This window comes from Malania oleifera, chromosome 2 (genome assembly GCF_029873635.1).
Source record: "Malania oleifera isolate guangnan ecotype guangnan chromosome 2, ASM2987363v1, whole genome shotgun sequence".
Classification (NCBI taxonomy): Eukaryota; Viridiplantae; Streptophyta; class Magnoliopsida; order Santalales; family Ximeniaceae; genus Malania; species Malania oleifera.
This window is the reverse complement of record NC_080418.1, coordinates 69315821-69341307: the sequence shown is the minus strand read 5'-3', so window position 1 is coordinate 69341307 and position 25487 is coordinate 69315821. Positions and strand designations below refer to the sequence as shown.

Below are 25487 nucleotides of genomic sequence, written 5' to 3'. Positions count from 1 at the left end.
CTTGAGCCTTATATTTTGTTGGGTAACTAAATGACACTACATCTCCTATCGCTCTGGTGTTTTTGAGTGCACACAAAATCGAGCCAACTGAGTAATCTTGGAGGTTGTGTGCATAGTGACTATATGCACCTAAAAGTGTTCTTCTTAGGTGGGAAATCGGCTTTTAGGATAGTGGGCTTTCCACGCCTCAACTTGTGATAAGTATTTTTACTTTTATTTAATATTAATTTTATTAGTAAATATTTTTCCTTCTATTATATTTTCCAACAATCTTAAAGTCAAATTCTATTATCTATTTTGGAAGGGGAAAAAATAAATTGCATATATTGAAATTTTTGGAAAAAAAATAAATTTTATTCCATCGAGGTTGGTTTCAATTGTTAGTATTATTCTATATTTTGCAATAAGCACGAGCATGAATTGTTTAAAGATTTGAATTTTGAACACCTTTTTTTAGGCTATTATATTATCTTATTTCTAGATTATGAATCTAATGATAAATGGTTTTTCATAATGTAATTTTCATGTAAAATTATTAATATTTTTTTTTAAACGATCAAAATCAGTGGCATCATCTTTTTTTTCATGAAATAACAATTTTAGTTTAAAAAAATATATATTGATTATATCTATTTTCTAAGTTTTTTGAACTACACAAATTTTTATGTTGTTCATGCTTTCTTGCATGATGAGTGCATTCTTAAGTATTGTGTATTTTAGATTAATTTATTTATTTCTCAAATTTTTTGTCTCTGGCAAATTTTGTTAGAGATATGATAGTTGCATAGTAATTTTTTACTAAACTTATTTAAATATTATTAGATTTAGAAGTGTAGTGTTATAATAGCTATAATATTGTTTGAGACAAGTATAAAAATTGTGGCTTGAACAATTGAATTAGAAGTTTTTTTTTTTCTCCGCTTCCTATTGTTGGTCTTGACTTCTTTAATTAAATGGGAGATGTATATGTGCATAAATGAGATGACACTATTATTTTCTAATGTTTTCCAAGGAAAGAAAAACTAATTATCCATTTTTCCCCAATTATACGATCATGTGATTTTTGTAAGGCACGTAAATTTATTGTCTTTAACTATGGGGGTTAAAGAGTTTTGATATTCTATTCATATGCTAAATAGACGATGATACATAAATATGCAATTAAATTAATATGCTTGATAATAATTATTAATATTTTTGTAAAACAAGATAGGTGCAAATGAGACACACTATTTGCATGAGAATAGTAGTATGGTGATGGAGTCACCTAAATTTACGAGCTTTAAATGGCATGAAAATTAATTCGAGTATATAATACACATAAATGTGTTATTTTATAGTGTATTGTCCAAGTGGATGACATACACCGAACCATACTATTGACTTTGGTTAGTATTTTTGTTTAGTAACCTGAACTAATTGAATAGTCAAATTGGACTATTATTAGTGTGATTACAAAATGTTGGGGTACCTAGTTTCAATATGATCAAAATATGAGAATTGAGAAATAGCTGTTGATAATAAATTCCTTAACTGAAGGATTAGCTAAAAAGCTAATTGAAAACAAACATCGAGGGAGATGTGTCTTAAGCCCTTAATATAATCTGCTAATGATTGGAGATTCCATGAATTAGGTTCAATGGCTAATAACAAGTCATTGAGTAGTTTGGTGAGCACTATTAATTGTTTTGATCATCCCTATGGTGTTGGAATAATGCAATTGCAATGAGTCTGAGGTTGAGTTTATCTCTTAATAAATTCATATCGTTTTTTAGGTAGTGTATTTAGTTGCAGTTACACATTTGATAGATTTATCTATGTGAGTGTGGAAGTGGGGCCGCTTCCTATGAAATTTTACAAGGCTAAAACTTTCCAGAGCACTCATGAATATCCAGGTTTGGTGCATGGCCTATTTGTACGAACCTGTAGAAGTTTTTTGCTTGGAAATGTTATGTGAGTAATGTGTTTATAGTGTTATGCTAAAAGAATTTGATTCAAGAATTTGGTCCTTCCACGCCCCAGCTTCTGATAAATATTTGTATTTTTATTTAATATTAATTTTATTAGTAAATATTTTTCCTTCTATTATATTTTCCAACATTTTCAACAAACTAAATTTTAGACCAAATATTTAGGGCCATTGACATATTTGTTAGGGTATAGAAGTATCCACATCTTGTGCGGAGATCGTTTTGTCACAAAGAAGTATGTTCTAAACCTTTTAGATGAGACCGGGCTGTTGGGATGCAAACCTGTCGATACACCTATGGATCATAATGACAAGTTAGTGGTAGATGTGGATGATTCATTGGCTGACCCTTGAAGACACCAAAGACTTGTTGGCAGTCACTCAACCTGATATATCATTTGCTATAAGTGTTGTGAGCCAATTTCTTGATTCTCCCATAACAAGTCATTGGAATGCAGTCATTGGTGTCTTAAGATACCTCTAAGGTGCAGTTGGTAGAGGTCTCTTGTATAAAGATCGGGGTCATGCTTATGTTCAGTGATATAAATATGCATATTAGGCTAGGTCACCTTCTGACAGAACATACACAACCGGAAATTGTGTTCTTGTCAATGGTAAGTTTGTATCTTGGAAAAGTAAGAAACAAATTGTGGTAACCCGGTCAAGTATTGAGTCAAAGTATTGGGTGGTGGCCCACTTCATAAGTGAGCTTATTTGGCTAAAGAACTTGGGTTTCCAAATTCTCATTCTGTGGAATTGATGTGTCATAATTAAGTTGCTATTTGTACTGCCTCAAATCCATTCTTCCATGAGTAGATGAAACACATAAGTTGATTGTCACTTTATTTAGGAGAAACTTGTGCAAAAGCTCATTACAATGACTCATCTAAAGTCTGAATTCCAACTTTTTGATTTATTCACTAAAACCTCGGGAGGTGCATGGCCTAAGTCTTTGTAACAATCTAGGGGCATATGTGATGCAGGGGCAGTATCAAGGTTTTGCAGCCATGGAGGAATTAGAATAGAAGAAGGAAATGGATGGGGGGAGAGAGGATATACAATAGGGAAACTCACGTTCACTTCCACAGCAAAAACTGCTACAACATGGCTTTCACACACTATTTATAAAAGAGCCTCTTCACATGAAAATTACACGTAAACCCCTAAAACTAAATTACATTACAAACATACCCCTAGAATACCCAAATACTACAAACAAGGCCCCAAATACACACAATACTCTACTAATTAAACTAAACACACAATAAACTACTAACTTAACCGAACAATTCCTTGACCCAATTCTTCTTTATTATTCTCCAGCAAGGATCTTTTCAAGGTCTTGCTTCTTGTCCTACATCAGCTGTTCCCCAGTTAAAAAAAAATTTAGCCTCGAATTTTGAAATGTTCGGGGATCAAAGGGGAGATGCAAACTTGGACTCTTCGAAAGCTAGCGCTTGAATGAGACAAGAAATCATGTTCCGCTGGCAGTACCATAGACATGACTTTAGAATTGGCATCAATGAACACATTGGGAATGACAAACTCTACAATAGGAATGTTTGAACGACTTTGGATGTCTTCTAACACATTCATTGCCTTCATTGTAGTGACTTCAAGATGAGTAACTTTGACATGATAAATAATTTCATATTCTTTGTCCTTGTCGGGAGAGTAGGCTTCAAAATGATTTTCTTTCCATTATAGTGGCAGGCATATGTGTTCTCATGTCCTTAAGTCTCACCCAAATCATCCAACCAAGGAGAACCAAGGAGTACATGGTCAATCTTCATAGGTATCATATTGCACCCAACATTATCAAAATAGTCACCCATTTGGATAGGAACCAAACGTCTTTCATAAACATATAAGGTAGTGTTATCAATCCAAGACAACTCATATGGCTTTGGATGAGGTTCTAGATGAAGTTGCATTTCGAGTAACTCTATTTCTAGAAACCATATTCATAGGACATCTTCCATCAATTATACTTGTGCCTACATTTCCTCCACACTTGTGAAAGGTGTGGAAAAGCTTGAAATTGTCCCGAAGGTAAGATAAATGGCATTCCTTTGTCCCATAATTTGTCACCATATTGTTGGATTTATACTTATATACACTGCAACCATATATCACCAAAAGTTCTTAGCACACTCACAATTCTCAAACTAATCATGTAAACCATAAACTTGACAACCATGTTTTTCAAGAAATATCTTCAATTCACCTTGGATATTGAGTGTCATGCTGAAATGAAACAAGTTCATTTACAAAACTCTCTAATTGCTGCAAGAAACCTGATTTCCAAATGCTGGCAGTGACAATTTCTAGGGTTTTGTGCCAAATTATCGCACTTGCTTGCGATATATTGTATCTACAATCAAAATGTTTCCTTGCAGGTTAAAATGTCGCTATGAAAACCCAAAATATCATGGCTGGGCTATTTCTCGTGAGATTGGAAACAGGAGGAGATTCTGGCAAACACTCCAACTCACAGTTGCTGGCGTGTGGGGTGCATGGGCTGCTGCCAATGGTGCTCCGGAGATGGATTATCAGGTGAGGGTAGATCAGGAGGTGGGGAATACAGTGGTGGCGGCTGTATGTCAAAATAACTTAGGCAGGGGTGAATTTTGAAGGGTTCAGCAGCTGGAGATGTTTGACAAGCATGTGGGGCCACATGACTGGCCTGACAGTGATGCAATTTTGAGGGGAAGGGTTTCGGAGGTTTCTGTTTTCAATGGAATAGGTGGTGTTGCAGGATGATGACTGGAGAGTGGTGTTCAAAAAAATTAGGACAGGGCTGGAATATCTGAAGAAGTTCAGAAACTGCAGAACTGCTTTTCGTGTTTTTTGTTTTTGTTTTTGTTTTTGTTTTGTTTTGTTTTTTTTTTTGTTTTTTTGTTTTTTTTTTTTTGTTCTTTTCTGAACTGAAATTTCAGAACAGAGAAGAATCAGAGGGAGAATAATGGAAGGGAAACAGAGAGAGGTGAAGACAGGAAGGAATAATAAAGAAGAAGAAAAAATGAAGATGGAAGATTGGAGGAATTGCTGGACAGAGACTGCTGCTAGTATAGGAGACAGCAATAGAATTCAGAAATCAGAAAGAAAGTTGAGAGAATTGTGGGAGAGAATTAAGAGAAGATGAAAAAGAGAGGAGAAGAGAACAGAGAAGAAGAAGAGGACAGAATGCTGCTGGGCAGCAGGGAATTATGGCAGAACAGGAGATTAGAACAAAGAAAAGAAAGAAGAAGAAGAGAAGGAAGAAGAAGTGAAGAGGAGAAGAGTGAGGGAGAATTGGTGGACCGAAATGGAAAAAGAGAGAATGTGGTTGGGCTCTAATACCTAATAATGCGGGGGGCAGCATCAAGGTTCTGCAGCCGTGGAGAAATTAGAAGAGAAGAAGGGGAAGGGAGGAGAGAGGAGATACATGGGGGAAACCCACGTTCACCTCCAATTCAAATTCAACAATGACTGCTACAACAAGGCTTTCACAGACTATTTATAAGAAACCCTCTTCACATGAAAATTACACATGAACCCCTAAAACTAAATTACATTACAAACATACCCCTAGAATACACATATACTACAAACAAGCCATCCAAGTACACATAATGCTCTGATAATTAAATGAAACACATAATAAACTGCTAAATTAACCCAACAATTCCTTGACCCAACTCTTCTTGACCTACATCAATGTGATATCTATGCTCCAACTAGAGAGGGAGTGCAACTAGTTATTTAGTGTAACTATTGTGTGTTATGGTCGTGTAGTAAGCATGAGTTGGTGCGTGCGTCAGTAAGGGTAATTCAGTCATTGTTATGTACTTGGCATATATTTTAATGAGTAAGGGTAATATAGTCATCGTTATGTACTTGGCATATATTTTAAATAAAGGGAGATACCTATCATTGTGATGAATTCTTCCAATTTACCAAATTCTTCAACTAGAAGAGCCAACAATCAAAATAAAACTGCCTTCCAATCACTAGCCTACTCTCATCCTCAGTCAATAAATTGGACAAGAATTCCATAATCTCATTTCCAATCAAGCTAGGATCAGTGTGATAAGACCATAGGCTCTAATCATGAAGAAATTGGGGAAATTTTAAGAAAGGAAAATAGTAAGAGAAAATAAGGTTTGATCACTTCGAGGGCATCTACAACCAAACTAGCCAAAGGCTATGAATTATGTTATTGCTTGGATAGGAAAGCCCCATAGGGTTACATATATATAGGGTAGGGAAAATTACTCTTATTAGGAATGTAAAATATTCTAATAAGTCCTTAATGGACTCGATCCCGATTGATTTGGGAATCTTAACACATTACACAAAAATCCCAACATTAAATAATCCTAACATTAAATAAAATTCATTGGGAATCATAATATATTAATCAGAAATACCAATTGTTTTGGGCCCCAACATTCTCGCCTCGTCCAAATCAGCCTTGTCCTTAAGGATGAGCAGCAATAAACTTTGGAAATCGCTCCTCCAAGGATTGATAAGTTTCCCAAATTGCATCTTCGGATGGTAAATGAGAACTAAAACTTCTATGATGTCTCAACTTCTACGTTTGACCACCCAGTGATCCAAAATTGCTTGTGGCTGCACTTGAACCTCACGCATAGGTGCATTATCAAGCAAGTGGCGCTACATAGTAACTTGCTCCCCTAACATCTTTTTTAGGAAAAATACATGAAAAATTGGATGTACCTTAGAACCAGTTGGTAAGTCATGACAATAAGCAACATGACCTATATGTTTTAGGATCTTATAAGACTCGTAGAATCGAGGAGACAACATCACTGAAGAACGAACAGTCATAGATATTTGTCTATGGGGTTGTAGCCTGAGCAATACCCAATTTCCCATTGAGAATTCTCTTTCACTATGGTGCTTATCAGCTTGTTGTTTCATACGAGCTTAAGCTGCAACAAGATTTTCCTTGAGGAGCTGAAGCACTTTGTCTCGATCATGTTACTCCTTGTCAACTTGATCAACTTTGGATGATTCAATTGAATACCTAGCGAGAACAGGAGCTCGACCATGAATAGCCTTGAATGGAGTCAACTTGATAAAGGAATGACAAGTGGTATTATACCACCATTTTGCCAATGGGAGCCATCACTAGCAAAGCAACAAAGGTAAGTCTCCAAGCACTTGTTACAACTTCAGTTTGCCTATGGATGATATGCAGTGCTTATATTCAGTTGTGTTCCTTGAAAACGGAAAAGCTCCTTCCAAAAGTTGTTAGTAAAGACTTTGTCATGATCACAAAAGTACAAGCAACACTTACGATAATATAAGGATGAGTTATAGCTCAAAATGAGCATATTTTATAAGACAGTCCACAACAACAAAAGTAATGGAATTACCATGAGACGATGGTAGTCCCTCCATGAGAAATTTGGGTGATTCCTCCATCCTGGATTGTAGGTGTTCGAGAATGGCTGATTTGGAGCTTTGTTAACCCAATTTGCTGATTGCATCTTTACTGATTTCGCAGCTTTCACATTCTCTAATTCCATAACTTCTACCCTCTTAGCCAACGCAGCAACATGAGCCTAAAGTATTTACCTCCACTGATTGCTTTGAGAGGTTGTACTGCCATTGGTGCCCGATCATATCGTGTGTTCCATTGTTGGACACTTTCAGTTAAGTAATCAAAGAAAGACAACGCCTTATCCAGTTCCTTTATGAAGAATTCTGCATTGCACATAGTTTGGACAAATTGTTTGCATTCAAAAGTAAGACCTATATAGAAATAATTGGCTAACCTCCAAGATTCAAACCCGTGATGTGGACAGATATTTATCAAATCCTTGAACTTCTCCCAACAAGCCTGGAAAGTCTCGTTGCTTTTCTTCATAAACTGACTGATCTGCTCCTGCAGGAACTGGGTTCTCTGAAAAGGAAAGAATTTGTGTAAGAACTCATGCTGCATATCAGTCTAACTAGTAATAGAGTTAGGTCTTAAAGAGTTCAACCAGATCTTTGCCTTATCCTTCAAAGAAAAAGGAAATAAGCAGAGTTTGATATACTCATCAGTTCCAACCTTATTAATGAAAGTGGTTTTGACTAGCTCAAAGTCCGTCAAATACTGGTAAGGACTCTTAGAATCTATCCTGTGGAACAGAGGTATCACTGACAACACCCTAGGCTTAATCGTGAAATTCGGTGCATCGTGTGGTAAAGCAATGCAAGAAGGTGTGGTAGTGCGTGTAGGCTACAAAAAATCCATAAGCGTGTGTGGTGCAGATGTAGCCATATTTTCTTCGAAACTCTTGGTTTTTTTTTTTTTTCTCGTGAGGAAAATCAAAATAACGGGAAAAACACTAGTTTGAAACTAAATCTAACATACCCCGACAACGGCACCAAAAGCTTGACTCACTCTAAAAATGAGCAGCGCAAAAGCTATCCCAAGTATAGGAGCTCTCTCATGTAATATTTAGCCGAAAAGCCAGATCGTCTCCTCAGGGAATGCAGATTAATTCCAAATTTTGTGTAAACCCAAAAGAAAATAAGAAAATAAATTTTTACTGAACACAATTTAGATTCGTATTTTTGATTTTTTTTTTTTAGAGTTTGTGACTAAGTTGAAATAATGCAAAACATAAATTAAGAACCTAACATGAATAAAATAAATGACAAGAAAGGAATAAAGATAATTAAACGCCGGAAAGTAAACGACAAAAAAAACTCAATAACTAGACTTAACGACATTAATAAACTAACTCAATACAATAGTAACTAAGCTTCAATCCAACAATATCTTGAATAAAAATAAATTGAACTTAAAAATAACTCAACCAAAATTTAATTGCGACAATACCTTAATTAAAAATAAATTGAACTTAACGATAAAAATAACTCAACCCAAAATGTAATTCCAGCAAGATATTTTAATTATTATTAAAGCTTAAGAATTAAAAACAAAGTTTCAACATGATATTTAAATAACCTCAAATGAAATAAAATAACTAACTAAAAGAAGAGATAGAGTAGAAGAGAAAGCAAGATGAAAGAAAGAGAGAGTAAGAGAGGGCCGTGAAGTCCCTTGCTGGCCGTGGAGTCCTCCCTTTGTCTGGTGCGGCGCTGATTTCAAGACCAAAAAGAAGACCTCCAGAACACCTCCTCAAAATCTCCTCCAAACTCTATAATAACCAAAAAGTAAACCCTAAAAGCTAATAAAGTATCCCCCCAAAAGTTGCTGCCTCCTCTTTATATAGCCTACAAAACCCTCATCTCACATGGCCCTGCATTCAGCCCGGCAGCCCCTTCATTCTTGTGTGTATTCGGCTGCCCCAAAGGAACCCAGCCCATGCACATCTGCATAGCCTCCCACGTGCATGCTTCATGGGCGGGTCACATCAAGCCTCCTAATTTAGCATTCGGCCCTTCTGTGAACGGCAGCCCAGCTAATCTGAACTGGACTCGCGTCTGAGCCCAGCTTTGCCCGCACGCACGTCCTCACGAACACACAGCCAGCATCTGCCTAAAAAAAATTGCTTCTCATACTCGGTCCATCCCAGCTGGATGGCCCGGAAATGTGTTTGTTCAATTTGTAAATTCGGATTTAATTTTCAAAATTTTTCCTGTAATAAGAAAATACAAAAATCCATAAATTATTGAATAAAAACCCAAATATTGTAAATTGATCTCAATGTTAAAATATTGAACATAATTAGGCATTTAATTAAAATTATAATCGTTAATACATTAATTTAAACGCCTAATTACGCAACTTTGACGCCTAATCAGTTGTCACTGTACATCAAGGAAATTCCACCTTCAATATTGTACAGTGTCAATTAAAGATATTAATTAAAAATTTTAATGTTAATTTTTAATGAATTTGTTAATTAGAGAATATACTTGCCCTCTCCAAATCATTATATTTGCTGCTTTGCCCACAAAAGGTAAAAAGGAGACCATTGACTTATTAATCCCACATTGGATGGGTAGTAGTATATGATGCAGTTTTATGAGTTAAATTGTGTGCATCTGAAAGTTGCAGACTTGGATACAGCCTGCTTGTTGTCTTATAACCATCCACTTCTATTTAGCCATACCATAATTCCTTTCATCCCCTTCGCATGACTAGTGGCACTTTTTCACAAGCTAAAAAATATTTAAGGGTGCTAGATCCAAATCTGAAGATATCAGGCTTCAATTGCAGAAATCATCATTCCAAGCATGGAGGTAAGACTGTACACATCTTGCCATCTCCAGACCCCTGGCAGTGTGGGAGCCTTGTGCACTGGGTTGTTGCATTTGTGGATATTTCAACTGTGGTTCGAGTGACGTTGGATGGTCCTATAATCATCAACTTCTATTAAGCCATATCAGTATTCCTCCTTCCCCATGTTGCAACAATTAATCTTTAAAAAAAATCTGGAAAAAAAAAAAGTTAATCAAGTAATCTTTCATGAGCTAAAAAAATTATGATTGCCAGTGGTGATTAAATAGATGAACCAAAATTTCTGACATTCTGCTGATATTTGAAATGTGATATAAGTGATAGTTTACCATCTCTTTATTGTTTCTCAAGTGTATTCTGTTTTTTTTTTTTTTTTCTTGATAGAACAAGTGCGTTGCTTATGTTAATACTGCATATTTCTTTGGGTTTCTCATGAGGACGTTTCTGAAAACAACTGTGAATCCGTCGGCTTTTGACTTCATTCCAGGTTATGGCATTTGTATTGGAAGCATTCTTTGCTGAAATGGAATTAGAGATGTCAGAAAAATGTGAAGAACAATCCGAGGTTAGTATTTGTAGTAAATTTCCTTTCAGAAAAGGGTAAAAGGTCAAATGGGATTTTTTTTTTTTAATAAAGAAATTGAATGCTGGGTCTTGTCATCAAAGGGAGCATGACATAGATAGGCATCTCTCAGCTGTGTTTACTGCTGCTCTCCAATTTTTCTCTGAAATTTGGTGGGATGCATTGGCTATGCTAGCTTGATTTTCTTCACTGTTTTGTTTAGATAGATTGCATATCCTTTCTTCTCTTAGTAAAGTTGAAGAGATTAAATTCCCATTGATGGCTTGATTGGACTTTGTGTGCAAATGAAATCACATGCATGTGGCATGTTTGGATTTAGGTAGCATGTTAAAATTATATTTAGATTATGTCTTTCATATCTATTGGCCTACCCATTTGATCAAAACTAAGTTGGCATCATTATCTTCTGAATTCAGGATACAGAAGGAAAGAAGGATCGACGCCGATACGTTGGGTATGTAACACTAGACAAGTTCTTGCCTTAAGAAGTTCATATTTGCATTCATACCAGATCGTAATAATAGCAATTTTTTTTTGCATTGTGCAGATCAAAAACACGGAGTCAGAGAGTTGATATCCTCCTCCATCATATGTTGAGTGCTGAGCTCTCTGAAACGCAGTGCTCCACTGAATAACTTTGCCTCTTCGTTATTCTGGTAACTATTTTTCAACTCCAAGTTTATTTTCCTTTGTCATTTCATTGTTGGCCCAAAAATATGATATGCTTTTCCCTATTGACGTAATCTGCAAGCAAGTGCTTCATAAATTTCTCCTCCTAACAGCTAAATTTAATCGAAAAATATTTTGTGAAGAGCAAAACAATTTTATATTATGGTGATTTGGAAGACCTTTGAGTAGTTCCCCTGCCACAACCATCAGAGTGTACTAATTTGGCGGTACTTTGCATCAGGTTCACACACAGGATATATGTACTTCCACTGAAAGTCCACTTTGAATTACCATAATGCCCTCTGCTTGTTTGGTAAATGGCAACATTGCCCTACTTGATATGCTAGTATGTGTTTTTGTGATTTTATCTGGTGGAATCAGAAAATTATCTTGGGGGATGTTGGTTGCAATGCTATTGTTTGTGAAGAGATTTTAAAAAAAAATTTCACAATCTCAGCCAGCAGGTAGCTACATCTCTCTCAGAAACACTTGGGTGCAATTTGTAAACTTTCAAGTTTTCTACAAAGTTAGAAAATGTTCTCTAAGAAAATGGAAAATAAAAGATGCATGTTCAAGTGCAGTTTTTTTTTTTTTTTTTTTTTTTTTTTTAATGGAAAATTAGAAAACTAATTTTTTCAGTTTTCCAAGTGTATACTAATCTTGGAGAAACTTCTTTTTTAATGTTTTTCAAATTCTTCCAGTGCAAAGTTTATTGGACCACAACCACCACCCGCTACCATAGTTAACCCTACTGGCTGTTGCTCAACCATCTCCATCACCAGCCTGCGTTGCCGCCACCATCACCACTAACTGCTAGCTACTACCTAGAACTGCTGCTATCACTGCTCCACCACACCAAGCCACCATCCGCCCTGGTACTTCTGCCACCCTTAGGCACCAATCTACCACCACTACCTGCAGATGCATCCTCCACCACTAGCACCACACTCAGCTGCCACCAGTACCACCAGGACAACGATCTGCTGTTGCTGTCATCACCACCCACCCGTCGGCACTGATATTGCTGCTTCCACCATTATAACACTACCATACCATGTGTCGGATGTTGCTGGCTTACTGCCACAATTACACACTATGAACCTATTTCACTGTTTATTATTTCCATTACTAAACAATTTTTTGTCTTCAACAAATGAGTGCTCTTTTTCAAATTTCTTTAAGGAAAAAGAAAAAAACATGGAGTTGAAAACTTGAAACTAGAAGATAAAAGACGTTTTTCACAATTAAACAGGCCTTTGTTGGCTCTTCAGCAAATCAACTTCAGTAGCAGAGTACCTTCGGGTTTATTCATGTGGTTTCTGAGTTTCTTTTTCACGAGGATGTGCATACTATGCCTATTCATTAATTCATATGAAATCCATATGTATCAGCGGAGATGACCATTGAATCCACATGAATTCTTAATCTTTGATCATTATTTGGGCAGGTGGTATGATCTCTCAATGAATTAGAGGAGTTAAGAGGGGAATATTAAGACTTGCTTTGAGATCTCCAGTTCTGTAATTAATGGAAAACATGTTTAATGAAAATACCTTCCAACAGGAGAGCTCTATCTACTATTGCTTCAGTGAGTTTGTCAATGTTCCATTTTGCGTGCGGGTACCGTGAATGAGTTCGGAACAGCGTGCTTTAAATGTTCAGTTGTATACATTTTGTACCTTAAATGCAAATCTCAATTATAATTTAACAATATGTTTTTTAGGGGGTGGGGCATGTTTATTCAGTCACTGAAGCGTGTTAACAGCCTGCGGCATCTTCAAGCGCTGTCCTGCTTCACTGCACTGCGCCGAGTCTGCAGCATTAAGGAATAATCTTTGACAGTTTTATATACACCTGTCCCTCTCTCCTTACATCTTGTCATTTCTGTTATGCAAGAATATTCTCTTATTTTGTGTATAAATACCACGGCCATGTATTGAATTAAATCAATGAGAAAACACATAATATTTTTCTTTCCTTTGCACTACCCTGATTCAATCACGGTATCGAAGCACGGTGAGACTCACGTCTAACCTTCCATGGCCGACAGCTCGCAACCTCCTCCATCCCAACTCCCTGTGTCCCAACCTTCCATTATTCCTCTCCCATCCTACTCTCATCTAGTTGCTGTAAAAATCAACCATGATAATTACCTCTTGTGGAAGGCTCATATCATGCCTTACCTTAGAGGGCATAATTTTTTTGGTTTTATTTATGGCACCACAGATGCGTACCACCCGTTTGTTGATAGTTCTACAAAACCCAACCTTGATTTCCTTATTTGGTGACAACAAGATCAAGCGATTATGAGTATTCTTATCTCATATCTCTCTGAAAAATTGATTGCTGATGTTCTGGATGTAGTTACATCCCATTAGATTTGGGCCATTCTTGAAGATCTCTTTGCTGCCAAATCTCAAGCTGGCGTGATGCATGTGCAATATCAGCTGGTCACTCTCAAAAAGGGGTCTGATTATGTGGCAAAGTTACTTCATGATACACTATCAGCAGCTGGTAAAACCTTATAATCCTCTGATATTATCACTTTTCTCCTGGCTGGGTTGGGCTCTGATTATGATTCTACGGTCACCTCTATTCCCACTCAAGTAGATGCTCTTCGTCCTCCTCAGGTCTATAGTCATTTACTTGCACATAAAGCACGTTTATCTCTTCAACATGCTGGTTTAACTACTACTACAGAGTTCTTTGCCAACACAACCTTGAAGAACCAACCGTGGTCATGGGTTCTCTCGTGGCAAAGGTAGCTATCGAGCTCAGGGTAGAGGTCGTAATGGAGGTTGGTCTTCTCCCACCTTTTTCTCTTTCCAATTGTCCCACTTGTCAAGTATGTTTCAAAGTTAAACACACTGCTCTTAACTGTAATAATAGATTTATTCATGGTTATCAATCACCTCCAGCTCCATCTTTCTCGACTAACTAAACTGATGTTTCCCCACCTTCTGCCTTGATTTCATCAGTTGACACTAGCTGGTACCCAGACTCAGTAGCAACACATCATTTCACACATGATTTTTCTAACCTTTCTATTAGTCCAACATAATACAAAGGCGAAGATCAAGTGTTTGATGGTGATGGTACTTCCCTTCCCATCCATCACGTTGGCAACTCCATTGTGGCTTCAACTTCTGGGAAACTTCTTCCCTCTAAACTTTATCATGTTCCTTTGATTTCTAAGAATTTATTTTTCGTTAGAAACTTTTGTGCCAATAATAATATTTTCTTTGAATTCCATTCCAATTCTTTTTGTGTGAAGGACTCCCTTACTTGACAAACTCTGCTCCAAGGCAGCACTAAGAATGGAATGTATGTCTTTCCTCTTGCCCCCACCTCTCCTCAAGCAGACACTAGTACTCGTGTTTCACCTCATCAATGGCATATCTGACTTGGACATCCTTACATGCAGCTTGTGCATCGCATACTTTCAAAGGTTACCCTCCCAGTCAAGACCTCTCCCACACCTGGCTTATGTTCTTCTTGCTATCAAGCTAAGCTTCATCAACTCCCATATAATCGTTCCACCTCTCAATCTACTGCTATGCTTCAACATTTATTTTTCGATGTTTGGGGTCGTGCACCTATGCTTTCCTGTGGGGGTTTTCATTATTATTTATCTTTTGTAGATGATTATAGCTGATTTACTTGGCTATTTCCATTGAAATGTAAATTTGATGTAACTTCTACTTTTTTAGCTTTCAAACGCTATGTAGAGACTCTTTTTAATACTAAAATTTGTGCCTTACAATTCGACTGGGGTGGTGAATTCAAGCCCTAGATCACCCAACAGTGGTCTCAGAGTCATGACTTAACATTCTTCCTAAAATGTTGGGTACATAGTGCTGTTGATTTGGAGCCAGATATGTGAGGGGGGAGATTGTTGGGTTATCCCACATCGTTTGTGGGATAATCCAACACATTCAAATTCCTATAATAAAATACAAATAGAGATAGAATCTTTTTTTTTTTTTTTTTTCAATTGAATATACTTGGGCAATGATATTTTTATCATTCTTTAAGATATTTTCAGAGAACATATAATTATAACTGAGTTGTAAGACCTGCAGGAAGCAATTCTTACACTACTATATTTCATGTGTTTTTTGCCAAAAGATTTCCATTTTGTAAGATTAAAGGGTCGCAATATTGTACATAGCCTTATTCCTGTTTTTATGTGGAAAGATTGTTTCAACTAGGATCAACTTTTACACAAAAAACGTGTCAAAATGTAATTTTTGTAGAAACTACTTTTGCTTAAGGTTCCATTTGTTGGCAAAAATTGTGCGAACAATTTCCACAAGTAAATCAATGGTGTAATGCAAAAATAAATAAAAATGAGACAAAAAATTTAACTTGATTCTCTCAAATGTTGGTGTACGTCCACGGGGCACGACATCGAAATCTACTATCACCAAAATGTGTACAAAGTGGGTACAAAAGACACGAGCCTTACAAATACACAATAGTATAAACAAATATAGTAAGATAGAAAGATCTCATCAATATTATGAACAAAGCTCCCAAAAGAACCAACCAAAAAAGGCATAACCAAATATCTCAATATACTGTTAGTAATACATAGTTAGAGTCACCAAAGCAGTAGCCTATAGTCGAGAAGACGACTGACTAGAGAGAAAAGTAGCACTAGTTGCAGCTTGGAGGTAGAGGGAGTGTTGTGTGGTTCTGTGTGAGAATAGAATGGAGATTTGAAACTCTGGAGGGCTTCCAACTAATGGCTGAAAATTTGAATAGAGAAACTGTGGGAGGTCGGCTGCTTGCTACTAAAAGTCAAAAAATCCAAGTGAAGGGACTGCACTGCTGTGTGTAGAAAGTCTAAGTGGAGGGGCTGTTGGATGCTGCCCAATGCATCAATTAGGAGAAGTTAAGGAACAACAGTGCATGCTTCTTGAGAAGCCAAAACACCAATGAAAAAATTGACCCATATTTAATGCATGGGGCCTCACAAGGAGGGAAACCCAACAAATCTCCTCCTCTCTACTTATGGGGACAATTCTACCAATCCGGCCAAAATTCAACACTTCACATGCTTGTCTCTAGACAATGCTTTTGTCATTATATCTGAACCATTATTATCGGTGTGAATTTTGTCAAGCTGCAATAATTTCTTATCCATTACATCTCGAATCCAATGATATCTAACATCAATATGTTTTGACTTTGAATGGAAGATAGAATTCTTGCTCAAATGAATTCCACTTTGACTATTACAATAAAGAACATATCTTTCCTCTTCCATCCCCAACTCTTTCAAGAATCTCTTCAACCAAAACAATTCTTTGCAAGTTTCAGTAATGACAATAAACTCGACTTCCGTAGTAGATAGAACAACACATTTCTGTAATTTTGATTGCCATGTCATAGCTCCCCCTACAAAAGTCATCAAATAACTCGAAGTAGATTTTCTAGAATCAACATCACAGGCTATGTTGGCATCCGTGAATACATAGAACATAGATTTACCATTTCCAAAACACAAACACACCTTCGAAGTGCTTTTAAGGTATCGGAGAATCCATTTTACCGCTAACCAATGCTCTTTTCTTATATTAGAGAGAAACTGACTAATAACTCCAACAACATGAGCTAAATCCGTTCATGTGCAAACCATTGCATACATTAAAGAACCAACAGCTGAAACATAAGGAATTTTCTTCATGTCTTTCTTATCTTTCTCACTTGTAGGACTTTGTTTTGTATTAAGCTTGAAATGACTGGCAAGTGGGCAACCAACGAGTTTTGCTTTATCTATATTGAACCTCTCAGACACTTTTTCAATGAACCTTTCTCGTGACAACCAAATTTGCTTTTTTTCATGATCACAAACAATTCTCATGCCAAGAATTTACTTTGTCGGTCCCAAATCTTTCATAGCAAAAGACTTGCTCAACTCCAACTTCAACTTATCAATCTTGGAGGAGTCTTGTCCTACAATGAGCATATCATCAACATAGAGTAAGAGAATAATATAAGTACCATCCGAAAATTTCTTCACAAACACACAATCATCTGAAGAGATTTTTGAGTAACCATGATCAATCATGAAAGAATCAAATTTCTTGTACCATCTCCGTGGTGCTTACTTCAACCTATACAAACTTTTCTTTAAAATGTACACTAAATTATCTTTCCCTTTTTGTTTGAAGCCTTCCAGTTGTTCCATCTAAATTTCTTTTTCCAAGTTAGCATGTAAGAAAGCGGTTTTCACATTTAGTTGCTCAACTTCTAAAATCAAATTTGTTGTCATGCCAAGAACAACCCGAATAGATGACATTTTTATAGCAGGTGAGAATATCTCATCAAAGTTAATTCCCTTTTTATAATCAAAACCTTTTACCACAAGCCTAGCCTAGTACCGAAAATTCTTTCCATCATTTTTCAACTTAGACACCAATTTGTTTTTCAAAGCTTTCTTTTCAAAAGGAAATTTAACCAAATCATAAGTATGATTGTCAATTATGGACTTCATTTCCTCTTGCATAGCTTCCATCCATTAAGCTTCATTTTCATGGTTCATGGCTTCTTGATAGCTTCCGGGTTCCCCTTGATCTATTAAAGTAACATAATCACTTGATGAATATTTAGTTGAAGGTCTTGGCTCTCTTGAAGACCACCTCAATGGAGTTTGCTCTTGAATTCGTTGTTTCTCCTCATTTTCATTTTCAACATCACTAGGAATTTCATCATTTCCAACATCTTCAAGAGGTGGAAGAACATCTTTCATATTTTCATCATGTGCCAAAGGCAGAGAAGGTGACTCTAAGTCAACAAAATCATTCCCATTAGATTCTGGTTGCTCAACTGTACCAAAATCTTCAATTGTTTGATCTTTAAAAAATTCAACATTCTGGCTTTTAACAATTTTCTTGTCAACCAGATCTCACAATCTGTACCCAAATTCATCATGCCCATAACCAAGAAAAATACATTGCATTGTCTTGTCATCAAGTTTGAATTTTTCATCTTTTAGAATGTGAACAAATGTCCGACAACCAAACACTTTCAAACGATCATAAGTGACATCCTTACCTTTTCAAATTTTTTCGAGAACTTCACCAAGGAGTTGAAGGAGACAAATTAATTAAGTCTACCGACGTCCTCATTACTTCACCCCAAAATGATTTTGGCAACTTTGCATGAGAGAACATACATCTCATTCTCTCCAGTATGGTGCGGTTCATCCTTTCGAAAATACCATTTTGTTGAGGGGTTTTCTTGGCGGTTTTTTAATGTCTAATGCCTTAACTATAACAGTATTCATCAAATGGGCCAATGTATTCTCCACCATTATCCGAGCGCACACATTTCACTTTCTTTCTAGTCTTTTTTTCAACTTTGACCTGAAAACGTTTAAACACATCTAAAACTTGATATTTAGTTTTCAAAGTGTAAGCCCAATTTTTTCTTGAACAATCATCAATAAAAGTAATAAAATAAAGTGCACAACTATGAGATTTAATTTTAAAGGACCACATACATCGAAATGTATTAAATCTAGAACATTAAATTTTTTAGTAATAAATTTTGTATGAAAAGGAGCTCTATGTTGCTTACTGGTCAAACAATGAACACAAGCTTTAAGAGGGGTACCTTTCATTCAGGGTAGGAGCTTCTTTTTGAACAAAAATTGCATTCCTTCTTAACTAATGTGTCCAAGCCGCTTATTATGCCACAAATCGGTGGAAGATGGACTCTTAATTACATTCACAAGACCATTATCAATTTTACCTTGCATCATGTATATTGTACTAGTCTTCTTGCATTTAGCCACCACCAAATTACCCTTTATGAGCTTCCATTTTCCATTACCAAAATGGTTATCAAGTCCATCATCAAGCTTTTTGGTAGATATCAAATTTAGCCAAATGTCGGGTATATGTCTTACATCTTTGAGCACCAACTTGCATTCCATATTTGTTTCCAAACAAACATTTCTCATGTCAACAATTTTTGACAAACCTTCATTTCCCATCTAACCAACTCCATAATTTCCTTTGGAATAAGAAGTGAAGAAATCTTCCTAAAAAGTGACATGAAATGACGAACCGAAATCATTAACCCAATCAGTCTCTTGACTTGTCAAATTAATACAACTTTCATCACAAACAACCATAAGATCAGCATCAAATGCAACTGAAGTTGTGTCATCATGCTTTTTCTCAAAATTTTTCTTTTTATTTTGCTCATTGAATTTTAATTTTTTACACTCTTGCTTCATATGCCCCTTTTTATGACTATAGAGGCACTCAATATCTTTTTTCGAAACTGAGATGGACTGGCCTCTTGATTTTTCATTACAGTGAAAATATCTGCTTTTACTTCTGCCTCTTCCTCGATTTTCTGTCACAAGTGCTTTTGAATGAGAAGAGCAACTAATTTTCTTCTAATTTTTTCATTTAACAAACTGCTAGTTATTTGGTTCATACTAACAATTCCATCGGGAGCCGAATTACTAACTGTCACAACCAAAGTCTCCTAACTTTTCGGCAAAAAACTAAGTAACATTAGGGTCTGCAACTCATCATTAAAAATTATTTTCATAGGAGCAAGTTGATTGATAATAATTTTCATCTCATTCAAATGCTCGGTTATAAGACTGTCATCTCTATATTTAAAGTTTACCAATTTTCAAAAAAGAAAAACTTTATTTGTAGCCGACTTTTTATCATAAAGATCTTCTAATTTTTTTCACAGTTCATGTGCTGAAGCTTCGATAGAAATATGATAAAAAACACTATCATCAATCTATTGTCGAATGATACTAACGACTTTTCTGTCAAGTCTATTTCACTCATTATCACTCGTGTCTTTAGGTTTTCGGCTATCACTCTCAATAGGTCCATCCAAGTCTTTGCAAAATAAAATGATCTTGCATTTTTGTTTTCCAAGTTACCTAATTATTTCCATTGAAGTTAATCATATGATCAACATTACCATCCAGTATTTACACAAATCTAATGCATACAAATAACACGACTCTGATACCACTTGTTGGTAAAAATAATTATATATGCGAATAATTCCCACAAGTAAATCAATGGTGTAATGCAAAAATAAATAAAAATAAGACAACAAATTTAATTTGGTTCCCTAAAATGTTGAGGTATGTTTACGGGGCACGACATCCTAATCCACTATCACCAAAATGTATACAAAGTGTATACAAAAGGCACGAACCTTATAAATACATAAGAGTGTATAAACAAATGTAATAAAATGAAAAGATCTCACCAATATTATAAACAAAGCTCCCAAAAGAACCAACTAAAAATGGCACAATCAAATATCTCAATATACTGTTAGTAATACACAGTGGGAGTCACTGGAGCAGCAACCTGTAGCGGAGAAGATGACCGGCTAGAGAGAAAAGCAGCACTGGCAGACAAAGGGAGTGTTGTGTGGTTATGTGTGAGAATAGAATGGAGATTTGGAACTCTGGAGGGCTTCGAACTAATGGTCCAAAATCCGAATACAGAAAAATTGGGGGAGGTTGGCTGCTTGCTGCTAAAAGTAAAAAAAAAAGAATCCAAGTGAAGGGACTGTGCTGCTATGTGTAGAAAGTCCAAGTGGGTGGGGCTGTTGGGTGCTGCCCAATGCACCAGCTGGGGGAAGTCAAGGAACAGCTGGGCATGCTTCTTGAGAAGCAAAAATTGACCCACATTTAATGCATAGGGCCATAATGAGGGAAATCCAACACTATTTACCTTGGGATTCGCGTGGAACTTGAAAAATATTGGAAAAGGAAAAAAAAACATAAAAGAATCAATTTCTGGTTATCAAGTAAATGGAAAAAGAAAATAAAAAATATATATCAAACCAATAAACAAAAATTTGGTTTATACACCATTTATATGTAATTTTTTTTAATCATATTAGAAAAACTTTTATTTTTAGTAGTATTTGATATAAAAAGAAAAATATAATCGAAAATGAGTTTTTTTTTTAATTTTCCTTTCTTTTTTTCATCAAAGTCCTTGATGTGACTTTCAAGGATGTATTTGTTTTTTCTTGGAATAGAAAAATAAAAAAATATTTATTTTTACCATATTAATTTTATATATAATATTACGAAGAATGAAAATTTATTCAAATATGATGAAAACTTGAGAAAAATTTAAGTAAACGATGTATAAATTTGAACTTTTGTTTGTTGATTTACTTGATACTTTATTCTCACTTTCCTTGTAACTAAACATAAAAAAAAAATGTAAGATTAAAATGAATAATAATTTATTGCAGTTTGCTTGGAGGGGGTGGATAATTGAGGTAGCTTAAGTCAATACATGTTGAATGAAATCAGGAGGTTGTTAATGTCTCATGAGGTTTATAATTAGTCTTTCGAAAGATATACGTCTTACAGGAGAATTATAATTTAATTAGCTTGCCTAATCATGTTATATTTTGGAGAAGTAATTATGTATATGTATATTACAGTTTTTTTAGTACACTCAATTTGGTCTAATATTTCTTTAAATTCATTCTAAAATGTGATGTGATTAAATAATATAAATTAATAAGTTTTTGTTTATTAAAACTGTTAATGGAAGATGTGTTTAATTTATTTAGAGCATATATAGGAAAGAGGGAGGAAAGAAGTGTTGTCCAGTTAGTATTAATGTGGATGCAGCTAGCAGAACTGAACTGCTGGTCTCTCTCTCTCTCTCTCTCTCTCTCTCTATATATATATATATATATATATATATATATATATATATGAGGACTTGAGAGATTGACATGTGCTTTTTAACTTCTGATAAGTTCCAAATGAATTAATTATTGGGTATGCTTTGCTTTTTAATTATTGGGTATGCTGTTATGGCTAGAGGTCAAAAATGCCGAAGCCACCAATCATATATTCCTCAGATTGAGGGAGACAGAGGCCCCAGCTAGGGGCGTATTTTATAATAATAATAATAATAATAATAATAATGTTACATCATACACTTCGTAAAAATTTTCGGACTTTCAACAATGAAAAATCATGCCAGCCACGAACATAATAATAATAATAAAGTAGAAGAGAGAGAGAGAGAGAGAGAGAGAGAGCTTGATCTGAGCATTCATATTTTATTGTCTGCATTATTGAAAGGAGGGAATCCTGAATGTAGGTCCTAGTTCGTCCTATATAGCGTATTTTACTATATATATAAGTATACCTCTCTCCCCTGTAACAAAGCAAGCCAGGAGAGAGAGAGAGAGAGAGAGAGAGAGAGAGAGATTGATGAGGAAGATGAAGGGAAAAGTGGTGTTAAACATGAGGGCGGAGAGAGCATGGGAAATATATAGGGACAATGAGATCATGAGCAAAATAAATCCACAAATGCTCGCCCGTGCCGAATACACCCATGGTGATGGCAGCCCTGGCAGTCTCCGGAAGTTCAAGCTTGGCCCCGGTATATATCTCTCCCTCTCTCTCTCTCTCTCTCTCTCTCTCATTCACCAGTCACCTTAATTGTATATAAAGGAGTTGTTCTAACTAGAATTAATTAATTAATTAAAAAGTCATGGATGCATCAGTTGGTAGGTAGAGTAGTAGTAATCCAGCTGCTGTCACGAGCTGGTGAACTAAGAGGCCGGGGTACGTACATAGTTTTACATATGCGTGGAGCGGTTTAAAAGCCGCATGCTTTTAGCCAACTGATCCTAATTTCTTATGATACATACAAATATATATACAGATATATATATATATATATATATATATATATACACACACACACACACCCTGCCCTGCTCCAGTGAATTAATTTTGAAATCGATCAACAATATATATATATATATCAGCATGGTTAAAATGGATGGAGGGTCACTCCAGCTTGTGTGTAGTTTCATTAGGATGTGTATGATTAAAGTTTCTGATTTGTTTGACTTCTGACTTGAGCTGCTTATTTAATTGTTCTTTCATATTGAATCACCCTCGGCACTCCCACTCACCGTGCATGCTGTTATTACAACAATATTACCAGCTGGTCCTTTTTCTTTCGTACACTATATATGTGTATATATATAATAATAATTATTATTATTACTATTACTATTATTAAGACATCAGTTTGTACTCCATGTCCTATTATGTTCTTATTGTATTTGAAAAGCTATACTGAAAACAAAAGAAACACTTTAAAATCAGTTCCTAAAACCTAGTAATTTTGGAGATGTTTTTGAAAAGTGGTTTTTTGAAAAAACTTATTCAATATTTAGGAGAAGCCTTAGATTTTTATTTCTATGGATTTGGATAAGATGTAATATAAAATTGCATTGAAACTTGTTCAAACCTATCCAAATTCAAATCTAAGCTGTGAAATCCATTTTCTCAAATGCGATGTTATCCTATATTTTTAGGAAATTTGTTTGAATTTAGTTAAAATATATATAGCACGAAATTGTATTGATAAGTTACATTTAAATTTACATAAATCCAAATTTCATTTGAAATTTATGTTCTCCAACACTATCTTTGATAGCATAGATTTCAAATTTTAAATTTAAACTTATATTTGAATGAAATTAATACAAATTTATGTTATATTTTATTCAAATCTAAATAAATTTAAGTTTGATGATTCAATACGGTACTTCAAAATACAAAAAATTTGTATTTGTCCGAAACCCTAACCAAACGGGGCCTTCATACTTCCCCACTTCCAGCATGGGAATATTCCCTTTATTTGTTTTGAACAAAAACGTCACGCTTCAATAAAAATTAGATGGTGATGAAAAAGGAAGAAAACCAAAACTGTCGGACTGTTTCCTGCCACTTGCCAATAAAAAGAATTTTAAAAATAAAGACACGTGCATACATTTTAAATGGAATTAATAAATAGTGTTTGGCACTTCATAATGCGCACATGTCAGTTCCTAAATGATTAATTTCCATCCAATCATGCACTATTTATTATTTCAGTACTCTACCTGATTGATGACAAGCTAGCTGCCTGATTATTGCAACTGAGAGAAAGCTTCAGTAATCATCTATATATATATATATATATATATATATATATATATATATATATATATTTATTTATTTGCTTGCAGTTTGAAAGAACGCACGCTGCAGCTTCCTAGATAATTAACTAATTGGTCATACATTTTAATAAAATATAGGAGAATTATCTAGTGATATGTCTTAGGATTGGAACATAAAAATATAAAAAATGAGAAACAACAACAAATTACCTGGTCTTGGAGTAAGGTTAGGTCCGTAAAAATATATACCAATTATGTTATCAACAGAAAGTATTTTAGGGTTTTGATTTTCAGTTATATATATACACACACACACACACATGCTCCTGGGACTCCCTCACGCATTTGCTATTAGTGTGAAACACCTCATTTAATTTATTGACATACTTGGAGTGAGTTTAGTCAACACATTGCTTCTCAAATTCATATATATTTATCAACACATGGCTATTGATAAATTAATATAGACTTTTTATATAAAATCTCATCGATATGTTTGTGTGTGCGTGTGCAGCTGTGTGCACTTATGTGAAAGAATCAACGGAGAAGATAGAGATGGTGGAGAGGGGGCGGTCGGTGACGTATAGCGTGGTGGGAGGAGAGCTGCGCAGCATGTATGATCCATACAGGGTGACCTTCTCTTTCACTCCCCTTCAGCAACTTATGGAAGGAGAAGAAGCACAGCAGTGTATTGCGGAGTGGACGGCTGAGTATGAGCCCCTCACTCCCACTGTGCCTCCGCCTGAGAAAGCCAAGGATATTGCTCTTGGATTCCTCAAATCTTTTGACGACTTCCACTGACCATCCCTCTCTCTCTCTCTCTCTCTCTCTCTCTCTCTCTCTCTATATATATATATATATATATATATATATATTGCATGCTGAGTGGAAAAAAAGAAGCTGGGGATCGACGTTTGCAGTCTTGGTTAATTGTCAGTTGAAAAAATGCGTTGAAATAAAGCTCCAGCTGCATGCATAATGCATTGCAGCTTGATCAGTTGGGTGATAGTTTATTTTGTCAACCTGCATGCATCTATGTATATGTATATGCATAT

The 25487-nt window shown here is 35.5% G+C and overlaps 2 protein-coding genes across 6 annotated transcripts in view; both read left to right on the top strand.

Annotated features, from left to right (window-relative positions):
• Window positions 1-13408, top strand: part of LOC131148635 (two pore calcium channel protein 1A) — a 134602-nt gene extending 121194 nt beyond the window's left edge. Inside the window, exons 21-25 of one of the 5 annotated variants that reach the window (XR_009135022.1) lie at window positions 10666-10743; window positions 11178-11215; window positions 11309-11417; window positions 12878-13018; window positions 13154-13408. Coding sequence is in view for 3 of the 5 variants with exons in the window: in XM_058098478.1 (XP_057954461.1) it covers window positions 10666-10743; window positions 11178-11215; window positions 11309-11396 (204 nt within the window). In the remaining 2 variants the exon portion in view is untranslated. Of the gene's footprint in view, window positions 1-10665; window positions 10744-11177; window positions 11216-11308; window positions 11418-11671; window positions 11744-12131 lie in introns of all 5 variants that reach the window. The other 4 variants (XR_009135023.1, XM_058098478.1, XM_058098477.1 and 1 more) reach the window with 4 other exon arrangements.
• A 9276-nt stretch (window positions 13409-22684) lies between these two features.
• LOC131148235 (MLP-like protein 423) lies at window positions 22685-25233 on the top strand. Its single transcript, XM_058097962.1, has 2 exons — window positions 22685-22856; window positions 24947-25233. Exons 1-2 carry the CDS (start codon window positions 22685-22687, stop codon window positions 25231-25233), a joined length of 459 nt encoding a protein of 152 aa, XP_057953945.1.
• The last annotated feature ends 254 nt before the right edge of the window (window positions 25234-25487 follow it).

Excerpts from the sequence above, each read along its gene's own strand:
- LOC131148235 (XM_058097962.1), top strand. The coding sequence starts at position 22,685 with ATGAGGAAGATGAAGGGAAAAGTGGTGTTAAACATGAGGGCGGAGAGA. Across the intron at positions 22,857-24,946 it reads GAAGTTCAAGCTTGGCCCCG|CTGTGTGCACTTATGTGAAA; the intron begins GTATATATCTCT and ends GTGCGTGTGCAG.